This window comes from Poecilia mexicana, unplaced genomic scaffold, assembly GCF_051168715.1.
Source record: "Poecilia mexicana isolate PSO_F unplaced genomic scaffold, ASM5116871v1 scaffold_1, whole genome shotgun sequence".
Lineage (NCBI taxonomy): Eukaryota > Metazoa > Chordata > Actinopteri > Cyprinodontiformes > Poeciliidae > Poecilia > Poecilia mexicana.
In genome coordinates this window covers 14,663,923-14,680,562 of record NW_028263370.1, presented here as the reverse complement: position 1 = coordinate 14,680,562, position 16,640 = coordinate 14,663,923, and the positions used below count along the sequence as shown (strand labels likewise).

The window sequence follows — 16,640 nt, the reverse complement described above, 5'->3', positions numbered from 1 at the left end:
ACACAAAAATGAAGCTTTAAATCAACATGAAAATGCAACAAAAACAGTAAAGACAACATGCAGCTACATTTGACATTAAAATATATATTTTTAATTTCATATTTTATATTAAAAAAATCGGAAAAAGTGAAAAAGGCTCCTTTCCGTTTTTTACCTCTTCTCTTAGAAAAAAACAGAAGAGGTTCCACAGCTGGGTTCGTTCAGAAAGATTAGAGAGAATCTGAGAAGAACGTGTAAAAACACTGAAGGCACAAGCTGCCATATTTGTCTGTTCAACCACATACTCATGGTCTCTACATGTCACTGGAATAATTTGTTTACCACATATCTCCTGACGCTGAAACTCTTCACACAAAAGGAAACACATGCGGGTAGACCAGAAATGTTCATGGCTGTTAGTCTCTCCTGAGAAATCTGGATTTATCATTATGTAAAGAGGAGGGGGGGAAGGCCTCCAGCTATTTTTAGGGCAACGATTGTGCCAATTTTCACTGGTCAGTTTAACTGGAAACCAAACATAATGCTGTCTTTCCCTTTTATTTCTTTGAGTGTGCTCTGCTCTTCATGTTCTCATGAGATAAACACAGACAATGCGGTTTTGGATCAGTCCATGTCTGCCTTTGACACTCCAATGTCAGCATGTATCTGTGTATCTACATGTTTCTGAGTAAATAAGCACACAACAAGGCTTTGGCTTTCCTTACATCAGCAGCCTCCAAAACGCACTTTTTTTCTTCTTCTGAGGCCAAGAATAGTGTGAGAAGACTCCCTGTCAAGCTCTCGCTGAAACTTAACCCTTCAGATTTTACATGTGTGTTCCTGATGCCCAACAGAAAGGCATCAGGAACACAGTGAGAGCGATCAGTAAACACACACCGATGCCAAAGCTTCTCCCTGTGTGAAGAGCTTTCCTTAGCCGACATCAGGCCTCGTTCCCACAACACAATACAAAAGCCTCTGACCTGATGGACTCCCCGAGTGTCAAGATTTCATTAAATCAAAACTTCACTGCTGAGTGTCACCCAGGACTCCGCTTGCGCAGACACAAACACTCGCACACAAAGACAGTCCACTCAACAACTATGGTGTCTCAGGAGCCTGAGAAGAGACCGGGAGCTAATTAACAACAGATTACTTTCTCAGAAAACAGAGGAGTTATAAAAGTGAAGACCCACGCAACCCATCACAGTATCAACTTTTACTACGCTGTAAATTATTCATCCCGGCAGCTTTGATATTCCGTCCTTTGTGTTTGCCTTCCTTCAACTGACACTCTGTTTCTCTCCCCAGCCAAAGTTTACCTTGCACACTGCGGGCCCATAAATCAAGAGTTTTTCTTTTGTGATGAACGTAAACTGGCGTTTTGTTTCTGAATCCCTGCCGTGGTCAGGGAGTTGGCCGGAGGCTGGCCACGGCACCAGGGTTTCTCTGGACTTTCTCACAGAGCAGTCCAAGGCATTACTACTGCAATAGTGAGACGGAGGCGGGATCTGGCACCGCGGAGCGTGGAGTGTGGAGCGGTCATAGCAGAAATGGCAAGGCGAGCACATTTCACACCTCCCTCAGAGTGACTGCAAATTTCCTGTGCTGCACTTTTGATTGGAAACACATTTGAAACATCTTTTCATGATCACACTTACAGCGTACAAAGAAAATACGAGAAAAAAAAAAGAAATATGAAAAAGGTCCAAACTATGAGTAAGTGCAGTGAGCTAACTTTGGACCTGACAAATGTTTTTTTTTATATATCTTTTATTTTTCCTACCCTGAATAAATCAGAAATGTGCTGAGTTTAATCTAAAACAGCGCACATATTATAAATCAAATAGCTCACTGAAGACTTTGAGAAGCAGCCAAATAAATTCTCCTCAGATGGTGTAAAAGTGGAGCCACCTATGCAGTAGTCAGACTCTCACAAGAAAAAAAATATATCTTAACTGGTATTGTAAAGTAAATCAGAGCCAATACACTCTGTTTACAGGTTAATAAAGAGTCCCTGCTGTGTTGTTCTAGCAGACCCTGGGGCCAAAAGATCATTATCCTTATTATCACAGACCAATCACTTACATCTGAAGGCTAAGAATACACTACACTGTGAGCTGCAACACAATCCTGCTTTACCTCGTACTTATCCAATGCCAGTGCTCCAGCTGCAATGTTCAAAGTGTAGTTATATCTATTTTTTTCTCTTCATCGAAGGTGCCTCAAAGAAATCAGGGGAGAGGGTTGTCTGCTGCGGTGTTGTGGTTAATTCAGAAACGGCTGCGGTGTGTTCTGCTCTGTAACAGAGAGGATCTCAAAAGCTGGCTGGCTGCAGAACAGTCTGAGAAAGCCTGACGGCAAGCCCAGAGATTCCCCGTGGCAGCTTTTGCCACTCTGTCATAAACAAAACACAAGACGTCTTTCTCTTCTTCCCACACCAACGGGGCTCTGGTGCTGCCAAACCGAACAATCACTATTGTAGCCTCTTCTCCTTTCCAATATGCTCTCTCTACCTCACTCTCTCTCCGTGTCTCCTACAATATAAACAAAAGAGATCAGCGGAGGCTTTACCTCTGTGAGAGCAACAATGAGGCCGATGTTTAAGGAGGCAAAACAAAAGTGTGTACAGGATCAAAGAGGAGCCGGGAAGACAGAGAAGCTAAAGACTGACAAAATGCAAACCAAACAAAAACAAATAATGAACACATCTTGTCATTTGCTGCAGCAAGGCAACAACAACAACAACAAAAAAAAAACTACACACATCACTGAAACTGATCAGCATGACATCAGTTTGCAAGGTGAAAGTTAATGTCGTGTTTCTAGTTTTCAGCCAAATAAATCGATCAAAGCGCGACTAAAACCGAGCGTCAACTCTTTGAAAGAATTATTAAAACAACCGAGGAACACTGCATTAGCCAGATATGATAAGAGAAAAATACAAAGTAAGTCAACATCATGAATGGATAGCACACCGTGTAGAAAGTGTTTTACTGTCCTGCTGTAAACCAAAGTACTGCAGAGGAGTGGAACAGCTGACGTCAAGGAAGCAAACTTATGGTGATTAATTACAGTTTCCATGTGCGTGCGCATGAGTGAACAAGAAACATTTTCTGTTTAGAAGAACCGGTACAGTCTGCTTCAGCAGAGCATTATACGGATGTAAAATAATATAAAATATATAAAACAATTAAAATATTTACTGCAACCCTGCTTGTCTGATCTTTGTACCTTTAATGTGAAATTTTACGTGCTGAAAATTTAGCTTAAAAATTATTTAATCAAAAATATATATATATATATATTGAAGACGTAATTTGAATTATTTTAAACCGTACCTTTGAGAATTAGTGTATTATTTAATTTAAAGCATATAAATTTCACTAAGGTATTTTTGTAAAATCATATATATTTCAAGAGGACTAAATTTCTGTCAGAAAAAAAACTAATAAAATCAATATCGTTGATAGACAGCTTATCAAAAAAATATAAAATTACCATGACAACAATAAGGGAGACTACCCATTACATATCGTTTATTACCATCAAAGAAAGACTAACAAAGCAAAGCTGGAGCTGCTGCCAAGGTTTGGCTCAGGCTGTGTGAGGTGTCTGGCCTGGACTGAGGTTTAACGTGTGTGTGTGTGTGTGTGTGCGTGTGCATGTGTGTGTGTCTCAGAGAGAGAAACACTGGGAGTTGCTTATGATAGCATTTGGCCAACAGAGCAGGTCGATGTGTTCAGGCGGTGACGGGGGACGTGCTGCGTATAAATATATACGTGCTGGTTAAATCAGTGTTTAAAATTTCCAGAAAATCCAGCTGAGATAACATTAGGTCATGAGCTTGTTTGAACAACCAGACAGCAAATGGTGATGTAGTGTGTATTTGGAGGATTTGGCTGTGAAATGTATTTTGTGAGAGTGTCTGTGTTTCTTACACTGTGAGAAAAAAACAGAACCCAACCAGTGTGTGTGTGTGGAGTCCACGCACTGGAAGCTGCAGTGATGTTTGGCCGGGTGTGTGAGTGTGTATCTACGATGGTGGCTGAGATACAACAATGTTTGGCTGTTTCAAACTGTATCTGTGATAGTCTCTTGGACGAATGTGTGCACTGTGTTGGTCTGCGGACGTAATTGTGACTAAAACCGTGTTTGGCTGTTTGTCGGAAAGTGAACTAAAAAAGATGAAAGAATTAAATTAAATTGAATAAATAAAAAATAAAAAAACAAGAGTGTGTGGTTGTATTTAGCTGTGTTTTCATGGGTGTGAAAGTAGCTGCAATAGTACTGTCTGTCTTTTAGCTTTGCCGTTTTGTGTGTGAGCATGTGTTTGGCAGTCAGGTCCAACGTGGTGCTCGCTGTTCAGGCAGACAGCGAGGGCAGCAGCAGCCTGTGGCCTGAGAGCTGCAGACTCACGGCTCTGCTCTCTTCTTCTTTCACACACACGAAAACACACAATCTGGGCTTTGGCCAAGTTACCATCCCTGAAAACAGCAACCTCCTCGTGGCAGCTCCACGTCCAGCAATGTTAAAAAACAGCGACTCCCCCTTTGTGCAACGAAAACATTACGTTTTAGAGCACCGATCGTCTCATACACTCTCCCTCTCAGACGCACACATGCTCACACAGGCATGCAAATTCTTTTCTATAAAAAAACACAAAATATATACTCATGAAGCCATAAATTCCTCCCTCAGAAATATAAACAGAAACTTGCCAGAGCAAGCTGGAACTATGCCCCAGACACACATCCAAAATTTATTTTTATTACTGTTGATGCTGTGTTGTCAAGTAAACAGCACAGAAAAATAGAAAATAGAAATATCAAAATGACAGCGGTTTTGAAAAGCAGCACGAAACGTTGCTTTTATTATTCCTAAAGAATTTGCATATGTTTTGAGAATAATTTAAATTGTGAACATTAAGATTTAAATACAAAATGTAATATAGAAAAACTTCTTGGTGCAGCTTTTTTCAAGTTTACCTATTCATTTCTAAACACACATGTAAATATTTGTTATTTATGTAATTAACTGTCCTCCACCCAAATCTTTAATGTCCTCATTTGTGTTTCTCTTCATGTCTGTTAGCATTAAAAAAATCAGCACACCTAAATGTGCTCATGTGCAGCATGATTCGAGTATTCTGTGTACAGTAACAGTGTGCAGGTTGCAACATACCTGGCGTGTGGACAAAGTAGGCAAGGTAAAGGTCCAGCTCCTTGACAGACACTCCGATGTGGTGTGGCTGGACACACAGGCCAGGGTTGGTGCACTGTGGGGACTTGACGAGCCGCTCTCCGTCCGTGCTCTCTAGGGGACTGCCCTTGAACAGGATGACCATCACCAGGTCCAGCCGCCACACCTTGTCGGCCTGGCGCAGGCAGTCGATGCGACGGATCTTGCCCTTCTGGTCAGGGTTGGACAGCACGCAGCACGGGGGCTTTTTGCCTGTGATGGTGAGCACAAAGTCCTCGCGGAACTCGGGCCGGATGTCCTTGCGGAGCTTGGCCAGCAGGCGCGAGGCCCACTTCTGCTTAATCTCTGGCTTCTCCCCGAGTAGCTCATCTTTCACCGCACGCTCTTCCTCCTTGGACATGCGCTTCTCGTGCTTCTTGAAGTACTTGCGCTTGCGGGCCTGCAGGTTGAACCAGGTGTAGGCGAAGGCGCGGACGTGGGGCAGAAGGGCCTCGATGAAGGGGTGGAATTCATCCTGGATGAGAGAGGAGGACGGGGGGAGGGCGGACGAGGAGAGGGAGGAGGGGGGGAGGCACGAGGAGGCAGAGGAAAGAGAGGGGGAGAACGGGGGAGAGAAGGATGGGGAGAGAGGAAGCGGGGGTGAGGAGGGGAAGAGAGAAGAGAGGCAGTTAGGACCGGCACGCAGCATGGAGGAGCGGCGCCTGCTCCGTGTGAGCGGAGGGAAAGAATGAGAGAGAGTCGCTCGGAGACTGACAGAAAGAAAGAGAGATAGTGATGGAGAGAGAGCTAAGGATGCTTTCCACTCTTTAACAGGGAGACATCACACTGAAGGACACATATGCAAACCACTGACAGACTAAGGTAAGAGATGAACAAACAAAGAAGTTAAATTTTATGCTTAAATTTAAAAAAAAATATTAGCAATGCATATTGTTAAATATGGACAACTTTTTCTCTAAATAGAGAAAAAAGAATCAGATTCGGACTGAGAAAGTAATAACAAACAGACCAAAAATTCTATAAAAGGCAAGTGAAATCACTTGGGTCGTGTCACAAGTTACTAAACTACTGAAATTAATTTAGTTGGTTTAAAAAAATAGAAATAAAAATGCACCATAAAAAAAAATTCATGAGCATTGTGTCTGAAATGAAAATTGACCAAACAACTGGATTAAAAAAAAAAATACGTGAATAAAACGTAAACGACATGGTAGTTACCATTTCGCTCTTTCATCATAAATTCACTCCATCGATTGTGGGTAAACTTAAAATGCGGAACCAGAACCAGTGCAGTGACTGGATTGTTGAGCGCTGGAGTATTGCTGTGAATATTACGAAACAAAAGACTGTGGAAGAAAAGGAAAAAAAAAAAAAAGCAAAAACAGAAGCTGAGAAACTGTCCAATAAAAGCAGCAGGGGGGGAAATCTGAGAAAGAGGAGACAGGCCAAAAAAGAGGCACAGTGCAATACCAGCACAGGAACACAAGAGGTACTGGAGCAAGAGTAAAGAGCGGAAAAGGTGCTGCTCAAGAGCACATCAGAAGGAGAGTGCAGAAAAGTTTAGCAAGCTCTCTGTGTCAGCCATTAAAATAAAACACAGTCTGATGTGTAAAAATTAAGTTAAAATACGTGAGGCAGAAGAAAAAAAAAGGATCAAAAATCAAAACATTCTTCTTTGTTCACAAAGACGTGGAGAGAAAAATATTTCGATGAAAACCAACACAAAAAAAAAAAAAAAAGATTGGTTGGCAAAACTGCACATGGTATTGGTTGTATTCTGATCTGCAAAACAGTCACAGAGAGACAGAGAAGAAGAAGAGCTGACAAGGGGGGGTGCGGACGGAGGAGAAGAAGAAGAAAAGGAGGAAAAAAAAAAACAAAAACAAGAGGACCGAGTAAATGTTGGAAGACTGTGCACGACCACTGGCAAACCCAAGTGGAGCTTCTTTTTTCCCCCTTCTTTCTCTCCAACTCTGGCTCTCCCGTTCTCTCTTCCTCTCCACTTTCCGTCTCTAACCATTGACTGAGTCTGTGCCAACATGCAGAGGGCCCACCTATTTGGCACGGAGTCTCTCGCAGCCCAGCCAATACGCACGCTCCCAGTGCTCAAAGGGAGGGAAGAGAGAGATGGCAGAGGGAGAAGCAAAGAGGTGGGGGTATGGATGGTTGGTGGCTGGTCGTGGAGAAAGGATTGGGGGGTGGACTGTGTGCGGTGCAGGCAGAAGGCACGTCATTAGCCAAACAGACAAGTTCCAATCTAGTGCAAAGGCAAAGTCCAGAGGATATTAATTTTACATGAATCCAGACAGCACCCGCCTTCTAAAGCTAACACCCCCCCCCCACCGCACGCGCCTTCGTCACCAACATGGTCACAGCCATCCCAACAAACCAGCTTGCTCTCCAACCGCAACCACCCTCCCCAACACCCCCTCACACTCTCTCTATGTGCTTGCGTTACACCACCTTGGCATGGGATGGCATGAGAAAACACAGACCCAAAATCCCACTAGACCCTGGGACCAGCAGCTGCTCCTGGATTTACCACACAAACAAAGAGAATGGTGTGTGGGGGGTGGGGGGCTACGAGGATCCCCACCACCACCCAACCCACCCCCTACATCCCACCCCCAAACAAAAAATACCGTCCAAAAACATGCTCTCTTGTTTCAAAATGCACTCTTAGGTCCAAACTGGCCCCTTCTTCTCCTCTCCTCTCCATTTTTTTGTCACTCCACTTTAATAGCCCCCAACAGCACAGACACAGAAACATATTAAAAGTTTCTGTTAACAAATTAGGGTTCAATCCTAGTTGTGGGTGAGAGACAATTAAGCAGACTGCCGAAAAATGCTGTGGTGGCCAGCTTCACATGAGCAACCCACGCATGTTATGCTTTTTAATACTGCGACTGAATACTGGAACTGTCTTAAACAGGCAGTTCTGATTTATTAACAGCTTTCCTAACCAGAGAAGATGGCCTCAGCCATATTAAAAGTCGGTTTCCTGCAGCAGACAGTTTATTGCCCATCAGACAAAAGTGGAGGAGCACAGCTGGTTGCCCTGGTCTGGTCTGTAATGGCGGATAATATGTCCTCTGCAAGTTGGACGAAAAGGCTGCCTCTAACCAGGAACAAGTTCAACATTTTTTTTATTTGCAATTATTGGATTTATAATAAGTATGGCACACTCCTCTGATTACAATTACATTTAAATGTCAGCCTCCCAAACTCACAAAAAAAGGGAATATATTTGCTGAATGGTGCTTTCCAAATTGCATGAATTAATCCAAGAGGCTCACAGGAATTACAGAGACATTGTCAAAGCTGGAATCTCGACAGTGGGCATCCATAAAAAGCTAACTTGTCATGAGGCAAAGTTGAGGGCACAGCCATGTGATTGTGGGTTCAAGCCACCTGCTGTGCAACGGGACAAGTTGCCTGTGTGAACGGCCTACAAAGGCTATAGAGTCCTCTGGTTGGCTCTCAGGACCATCAGATTTAGTGTGGCCTGCCCCTTCTGTCAGCGTCTGACAGAGGAGCTTCAGCCCAGGCTGACTGGCGGGTCCGCTGACAGGCTGGCGAGCTGGCTGTGAGGTTGGCCGGGAAGCTGTATGGCTGGCTGGGTAAATGACCAGTTGGCAGCCCAGGCAGGTAGCTAGCTGGCTATAGTTGGTGGTCTGGTCTGCTGGCTGGTCACTGCTATTGGACCGGCCCGAGCCGGGCCCAGTGCCGCTTGTTCACTCTAACATACGCCTGCTCCACACAGCCGAGCTGATGATGTGAAAATATGGGAAGAGGGGAAGATTGCAGGGAAAGATGATGTATGAAAAACTGAATGCAAGTAGATTGAATTAAAAATGGATGTGTATGCTTTTTTTTTTTTCATAATATCTAATAACAAATATATGCACTGTTTATTAGAAGCGACAAACCTCACTAGAGGATTTTGATAAAGTAGCCACAGACAAAGAAACGAAAATAGTCGCATTCTTTCAAACATGATCCTACAATTAAGTGACAGATTGCTTTCAGGGTAATTATAACCTCTTCCAAAACTGGTGACACATTTCTCTTTTGATGGTCCGGTTCTGCCACATTTTTTTCCTCTGTGTACCTCTTATAAAAACGATCATTGCCATGAACCTTTTATGTGGCTACATGCCCTTCTATGTTAGTAAGCAAATCACAATAAAACAGCTGCAAGCGTAACAGTGATCAAAACTGGGCCTAAAAGCTCACAGAACATTTTGCAGTCAAGGCAAAAAATGTTTTATGACTTTGGCCCAGGAACACGTCCGTGTGGCACCCTACTATTTAATATGTCCTTTTATTTCAGTGTTTTTAAAACCTACATTTCTTTTAGCTCATTAGTGATGGCTTTCCCTGTGTGCTCAGAGGTATTTAGAACAATAAATATATAATAGGGGGCATTTTGAGGCCTCAACCACTGGATTCTTAGAGGTATCTGCTGAGCAATAATTTAAGTCAGAGTTCATCTTATCTCAGCTTGGCCTGTTCTGGCTTTTAAAAAGTGATGACCTTTGTTTGCCAGGCTGGGCAAAACACCCTCCATTTAAACCGTGGCACAGAAAAGCTCACAAAGCATGAAATGAAAGACACCTAAACGGCCAAGATGTAAGCAGTAGCAGCTTCCAAAGCAAAAATATTAAGTGTTTAGCGAGTTAGATTTAAAAAAAAAAAAATTGCAACGTTTGCACAACTTGACAATTTAACACTGAAGTGGATGAAAGTAGTCAAATGAGGCCCAAAATAAAATGAAAACACGAACTAAAACACATTTAAGACAAAAAACTGTAACCACAGATTTAAAAAAAAAAACTGAAAGGGAAACAAAGTTATGTTTCTGGCGTCCATTACTAGCTTAAATGAGTGCTGGCATATTTCTATAAAGGAAGGGGAGAAACGGACTCCGCTGAGACGAACTAACAAAAAAAAAATCCAAACTGTTACACTAAACACCGTGTTTATTTCTGTGATAAACAACAGGCAATAATATTTCAGAAAGAAACAAGGAATAAAGTGAACCTTATGTTTAACAGCGGTCGCCCACAAGATTCGGGGAACTTCGAGTTTATGTTGCTTTAATAACTTTCTGTGCGTCCATTTGTCCGCTAACCCTTTTCTCTTTTCTCTTTAAAATATAAAACAGCTGTTTTTAGGTTAACTTCTCTAAAAACCGAAATAAACTCACCCACCCGAGGTTTTTAAACGCATCCCTCCAACTCTCGGTCCACCTTAATGAAAAGTTTGAGTCAAAATAAAAGGCCGAACGTCGACTGAGCACCGCAAGGCAGAAGAGAGAGTTTGAAAAATAAAGGCATCCCTCTTTTCATTCCGTCCGAAAATGCCTCTTGAATACTCCTTTTACTTCTTTCATTTAGCGAAGAAAAAAAAACTACCCTTTTATAAACACAAAAAAGTAACTACTAAAGCAAATCAACGGCGTGTCCCTGAAAGTCCAATAATGACTTATTGTACCGCTAAAGAAACACCTGTCGGTGAGCTTCTTGAAAATGAATGATTTAACAAGCTGAATTCTGGCCTGTTTCCAGAGCTTTCTCTATAGCTCTGGAAATACTTTAAATTAATTTATTAATATAAAAGGGTTAAAAGCCCGAATGCTTACTGGAGATGTAAAAGACCTTTTGAAGCGCCGTTGTTCAATTCCTGTTAATGAGAAATACGTGATAAATTCAGTAACACCACTGCTTATATTTAGAACACGAAGGCATCTTTTACATGGTCATGTTTTAGAATCAGAAGAAAAAAAAATACGGGGGGAAAAATTACTTAATTTAATAATTTTTAAAAGAACAAGAAAAGCAGCATTAGTGGGGGGGGTTTCTTTCTAAAAACAGCAATTGTAGCTCTTTTGCATATAATTTAAGCTCTAAATTGTCTAAGATGTTGAAAAAATCTATAGGTTGATTAAAATGTTAAAACAGATTTATAATAAAATCCATTAACAACTCATGCAATGAATTAAGAAACAGTTTAATATTATGCTGAAACTGTTATTTTAAAATAACAGTAAATAAAACAATTGAATTAGAAGCAACTTATTATTATTATTATTATTATTATTATTATTATTATTATTATTATTATTATTATTAAACTGACTTGTACATTAGATAAGCACAACTGGAAAATTTTCTGTTCCAAATACAAATTCTAAAGATAAATTACATATAATAATTTCACTATCAAAATTAAAAATTTTGTAAGTTTGTAAGCAAAACCAGATTTTCTCAAACAAGTTAAATCAGTTTGTCAGGTTTTTTTTTTTCCTTAACTGGTTAAAATAATCATGCACTATGAGAAATAGGAACACACACTCCAACACGCACGCACACAACACACACACAAGGAAAAGCTGGTGAAGCTTTCTGCTCGTCTGGACTTGTCAAAACTGGAATTTGACTTTGACATCTGCAGTCTAAACTACATATTGACAATAACTGATATGATGTAAGGGAAACATTGCAAGAGATCTGAACTATTTTCAGTGTGTGTGTGTGGAAGTGTGTGTGTGTGTTTTGACCAAAACAGACAGGCTATTTTTTTTTATTATTTCGAATGATCTGTAATAATTAGATTTAAATCTTTGCATGTATTTTTTTCTGAACTACAGGGAATTTACATTAAGCAGGATGCTGTAATGCATTAAAACACCTCATTCTATTTCTATACACTGCATGAAAGTGAGGTTGAAAAAATAGGTTGCAGTATAAGTACATTTCTTGCGTCTTCTTTTTGAAACACTGCAAAAATGAAAAAGAAAATGCACATGGAATAGTACTTAACAGAGGAACATTGACGGGAAAGAAATGATGGAAACGTTCATGTGAACTTTCATCTCCTAATATAAAAAATGTATTTTTTCATCCTTCAGCTGCTCCCTGAGTCTGCCTTCACATATGGACGCAGTATTCCTCCTAACATTTTTCTGCATGACATCTCATTGCCTCAGTTCTTTATAAAACCCTTTTCGAATTTATTCTGATCCCCAAAAGAAAAGAAAGAAAAAAAATCCAAATTTTCTGCTCTCTTTCTTTCATCACTACAGATTGATGTTAAAAGTGTGCCTGCTCATCGTTTGTAATTACGCCTGTTTACACACTGAAGCATTACTATGTGTGAAAGTCTGGAAGCCATTTGTGGCATGAGGCTGAGAGGGAGAGACTGAGCAGGCGGGCGAGGGAGCATTAAAGCAGCTCCAAACTACACGAGAACTGATGGCAACCCGGGCCGCTTCTGACAGGGCTGCGGATGGGGGTAATGTTAGACTCAAATCTGCCTTTTCGTTTGGGGCCATGACTTTTCCAGTTCCAGCCACAAAATGCAAGCACTTCTCTGATAAGATGAAGGGCTCGGTAATGACTGGGGCTGTTTAGAAATTTGTTCAGTCAAGATTGTTTTGAGGTTTGTGTGGGTTTTCGGCGACTCTGATCATCACCTTGAACATTTAATTATAAACACAACTCCTCAGAATGAGTTACTACAAAAGCCTATCATGGGAATTGGGAAAGTAACATTGTTTTCTTTGAATAAAATGCGCTGGGTGTTTTTTTTTTTATCTTGTAATTCAATATTTTTTTGCTGCGTTTCAGCCCAAAATTGTAAATGTCCTGGCAGAAGTTGATTTAGAGGACCACTTAAGAAGCTGTCCATAGTTTTTGCATTCTGTGTTCGCCACAACTTGCTTTGAAATGAACTGATAGACAAAAAAAAAAAAAAAACGTTATTTCAGATTTCTTCAAACTTGTAGGTTTTTTTTCAAACGCAATAACTAGTCAGTTTCTTACTCGCTGTAAATATAACCAAGCACCTTTATTGAGCACAAACAGATTATATTTACCTGCAGGCTGAAGCTAGTGACTAATCCAAGCTGAAACAAGACCAAAGCAACTTTCTGCCACCACGAAACAGCTGCAGCAGTAAAAACGTCATTGCCAATATGAAAATCTAATTTTATTTTATTAACAAGTGTCGCAATATTTTTATCGTGTCCTGTAAAAATTTAGATCCTCTTAATGTCCCCAGGTTAAACAATGACCTAATAAAACAAACTGATCCTTTCTACTTGGGATAGTAGAAGACTACATTCTTTCACTAGCAAAGCTATTACAAAGCACATGCACATGCCGCTCCTTCGGGCCCCTAGAAAACTTTAAAGCAACAGGAAACAATGCAAAAACATTTCTATAGGATGCTATTAAAATTTTAGGAAGTTGGAGTGTAACTTTGCTGTTTGCCGTGTTGATTTCAGCTACCAGCTTCAGCCTTCAGGAAATCAAATCTGGTTAAAAAAAGAAAAAAAGAAAAATGTTAAGAAAGTTATGGACTACAGGAAAGATCTTAATTACTTGTGACCATTGAAGCCTATTTCAAAAAGACTGGGAACTTTAAAGCAAACTGTGGTAAATGCAAAATGTAAAGAACAGAATGCAGCATGGATGGCATAAAAGATATTAGTGTTACTGTTGTGGCTTGTGGACAATGAGTTAGTGGTTTGCCCGAAGCATTGTACAATCTTGGCCCGGCTCTGCGTATAATACATTGCATGGTCTCCAAGGTTGTGTAGGCATAACTGCATTGATGTTATTCCTGATAAGTTCAGCTGGGCAGTATAGATCTGACAGTGTGGATATGAGCCTGTGCAAGGGGCAATTTAGGTCTAACGCCCGTCTCACACCTATTGTCTCCATCCAAACTACAGCAGACGCTACGCACACCTTTCAGCTTTCCAGTCAGTACATGCCAGCAGCACAGGCTGGCCACCGTGCCCTGCCTACAGCTGCAGCGAGGGCTTTGAACCTCATGATTAGCGAATACAGCAGGATTCAAGCAGATAATGAAAGCCGATATACCCCTCCCCTCCATCATGCCCTGCTCCGGCGGCAGCCAAGGCCTGCAAGTCCTCGCACAAGAGATGCACTATTGAGAGACTTTCTCCATCACTCTTTCACCCCCTTCTCGTTCTTTTATTCCTCCCCACGTCCAGTTCTGCCAGCCGTAAAGGCGAGATGCCAGCCTCTCTGCCGAAGCCGGGCACCGTGCCCTCACCCTTTATGCAAATGATTTACCACAACCCCAACTCGCACATTCTTTTTGTACCCTCCCAGCTTCGTCTACTCCTCATTCCTTTATTTATTCCTTGTACCTCTTGCTGCACCCTGCAACCCTTCTCACCGAACCTTTTCCCGTTCCTGAACTTCCTGGTTTTCACTCAGTCGTCTTGGTCCAACTAAATTTCACGTGCTTTCTCTATTTCTGCCGTCATCCATGCACTCTCTTGTATTTCCCGCTTCTCTCCCCTTTTCAACTCTTCATTGTGCCACTGCCTCTCTCTCTATCTCTAACGCACTGCTCGCCTCACCCGGGGTTGTACTCTCATTCCTCAGCCGGTGCCAGACGGCAAGTGCAGAAACCCCCTTTACGCTCTTTCTTTCTCTTGCTCTCTGCTTAGGACATTCATCCACAAATTACACATTTGCTCTATGCCTTTCCGTTTTTTTGCAGTAGGTAAATAATCTGTGAGCATTTTCACGCTTAAGGTGGACTGTTTTGAAAAAATCCATTTGACATGTTTGCCTATGCCTTACACTAAAATCTCTTCATTGTTTTTTTTATGATTAATTGCTTCCTTGACTGATTCCTGCATGCATATGCACTATACTTCTATTGGTTTTTTATACAGTTTTCATAAAGCACCAGATTTTATTGTCCAGCCTAAAAAAGTGTGCTAAATAAGATCTTGATATAGATACTGAAAAGGCCATAATAATTTTTTATTAAATTGAAGTCTGTGTTGCAAAGCATAATAGATTTGCCGTCAGCATGTCACTTTGTCAGCCACAGTCTAAACTCCTGTCAGTGGGGATTTTTACAATAACGGTACCGTGTGCTGTCCTCCCAAAGTATTTTGAGTATCCAAACAGATTTTACCTATATTTTTGGGGAAAACTAAGTATCCTACTTATGTTGTTTCACAAATATACTTTGTGAATTACATGTGAGTTTAAGGTAAAAAAAAAAGACTGTAGAAGAATTGAGTTCAGATCATATTTGTACTGTTTGAAGATTTTGTACTTATGTTCCAATGCAGTCCAGATTGCTTTAAAAAGCTCCAGTAAAATATCCTCCAAATAACAGCAAGAAGAATCTTGAATCAGTCATTAAGGACATAAATGCCTTTTAATGTCCTTAATGAGATTAATCATTAAGGACATTTTTTTTGTTGTTTGTTTGTTTGTTTTTTTTAAATGGTGACCGTGTCAGCTGTTTATGTTAAAATCCATTTTCCACATCAGGGGCCATGTCCTGGCTGAAACACTGCAGCATGCAGATTTATTTCACCTTATCACAAAAAGTAGAGTTTTTCAGGCACCGGTTTGGCACAGCAAGGGTTAAACTGTGCCTGCTCCCTGTGGCATGATATGAGCTGGGAATTTGCCTGTGCACTCTGCCTTGTCTGCTCTCACTTGCTAGTGTCAGTGGGTCAAAAGTGGCTATAGCTGCTCCAAGTGGCTTCCTATGCGACTCTGTACCCGGTGTGGTCATAAGGTCCCTTTTCCATACGGCCCTCTGGGAGCAGGGTCCTAATCTTTGCCATGCCTGACTGAGTCTGGGCAGAAGAGAAAATAGGCTTTTTGATCTGGTGGCACCGCTCAGAAATGACATTGCACGGGTTAAAGGTCACTTTGCCCATTTTGAGTGGCATTCCCCGCTGAGCGACCCCCATGCCATGCCGGAAGGAGGAAAACACAGCTTCGAACACAAGCGTGGCGGGTGACAAAGAGCCTCCAAAGCCACAGAAAGTCATTCATGCTCATCCCCACAACAACAACATCTAAATCACTTTGAAACTTTTATCATCTATGACCACGAGCTTTCTTTCTTCTCTCCAACCAAAAGCAGGGGAGGGCGGACAGACACAGGGTGAAGACGGGCGCCTCTGGCAGAGAGCGAGCGCAGTTATCTCCTCTGCGACCACGCTCGTTCTAAACTACCACCTCCTCCAGACCTCAGGAGCACCGCAGTACCGCAGGCAGACGGCCATAAGTACCGGTCCTCAGAGGGGACATAAAATTGAGGAAACCTACCTCGATAAAAAGCACCTTAAAAACAGGCCAGAGAGAAAAAAAGCATAAAGAAGTGTATATTTATCCAAGTTGCATTGCTACCAGCTATGCATATGTTCTGCATTTTTGCAGCTTTAAGAAATCACACGTATCTCTGTATTTAAAAGCAGCCTTCTAAACCGTGATTTCTTGAGTCCAACAGCTGTTATGACGTACTGTTTCTGTAAGTAAAGACAAGCACATGCTTTTTACGCTACAGTACATGAAAATAACTACTTAATAGCTTGCATGTGGTGGATTTGCAGACAGTATTTTGTGCTTGCCCTGAGCTAAAAACCCCTCTATTGTGCTCGG

The 16,640-nt window shown here is 41.5% G+C and overlaps 1 protein-coding gene across 10 annotated transcripts in view; it reads right to left on the bottom strand.

Annotated features, from left to right (window-relative positions):
• nfixa (nuclear factor I/Xa) overlaps positions 1 to 16,640 on the bottom strand; it is a 125,988-nt gene that overhangs the window by 74,608 nt on the left and 34,740 nt on the right. For 7 of the 10 annotated variants that reach the window (XM_088005101.1, XM_088005091.1, XM_014981954.2 and 4 more), the window contains one exon: positions 5,164 to 5,695. In XM_088005101.1, the coding sequence (XP_087861227.1) occupies positions 5,164 to 5,695 (532 nt within the window). Of the gene's footprint in view, positions 1 to 5,163; positions 7,715 to 10,394; positions 10,856 to 16,640 lie in introns of those variants that run through there. The other 3 variants (XM_088005110.1, XM_088005079.1, XM_088005076.1) reach the window with 3 other exon arrangements.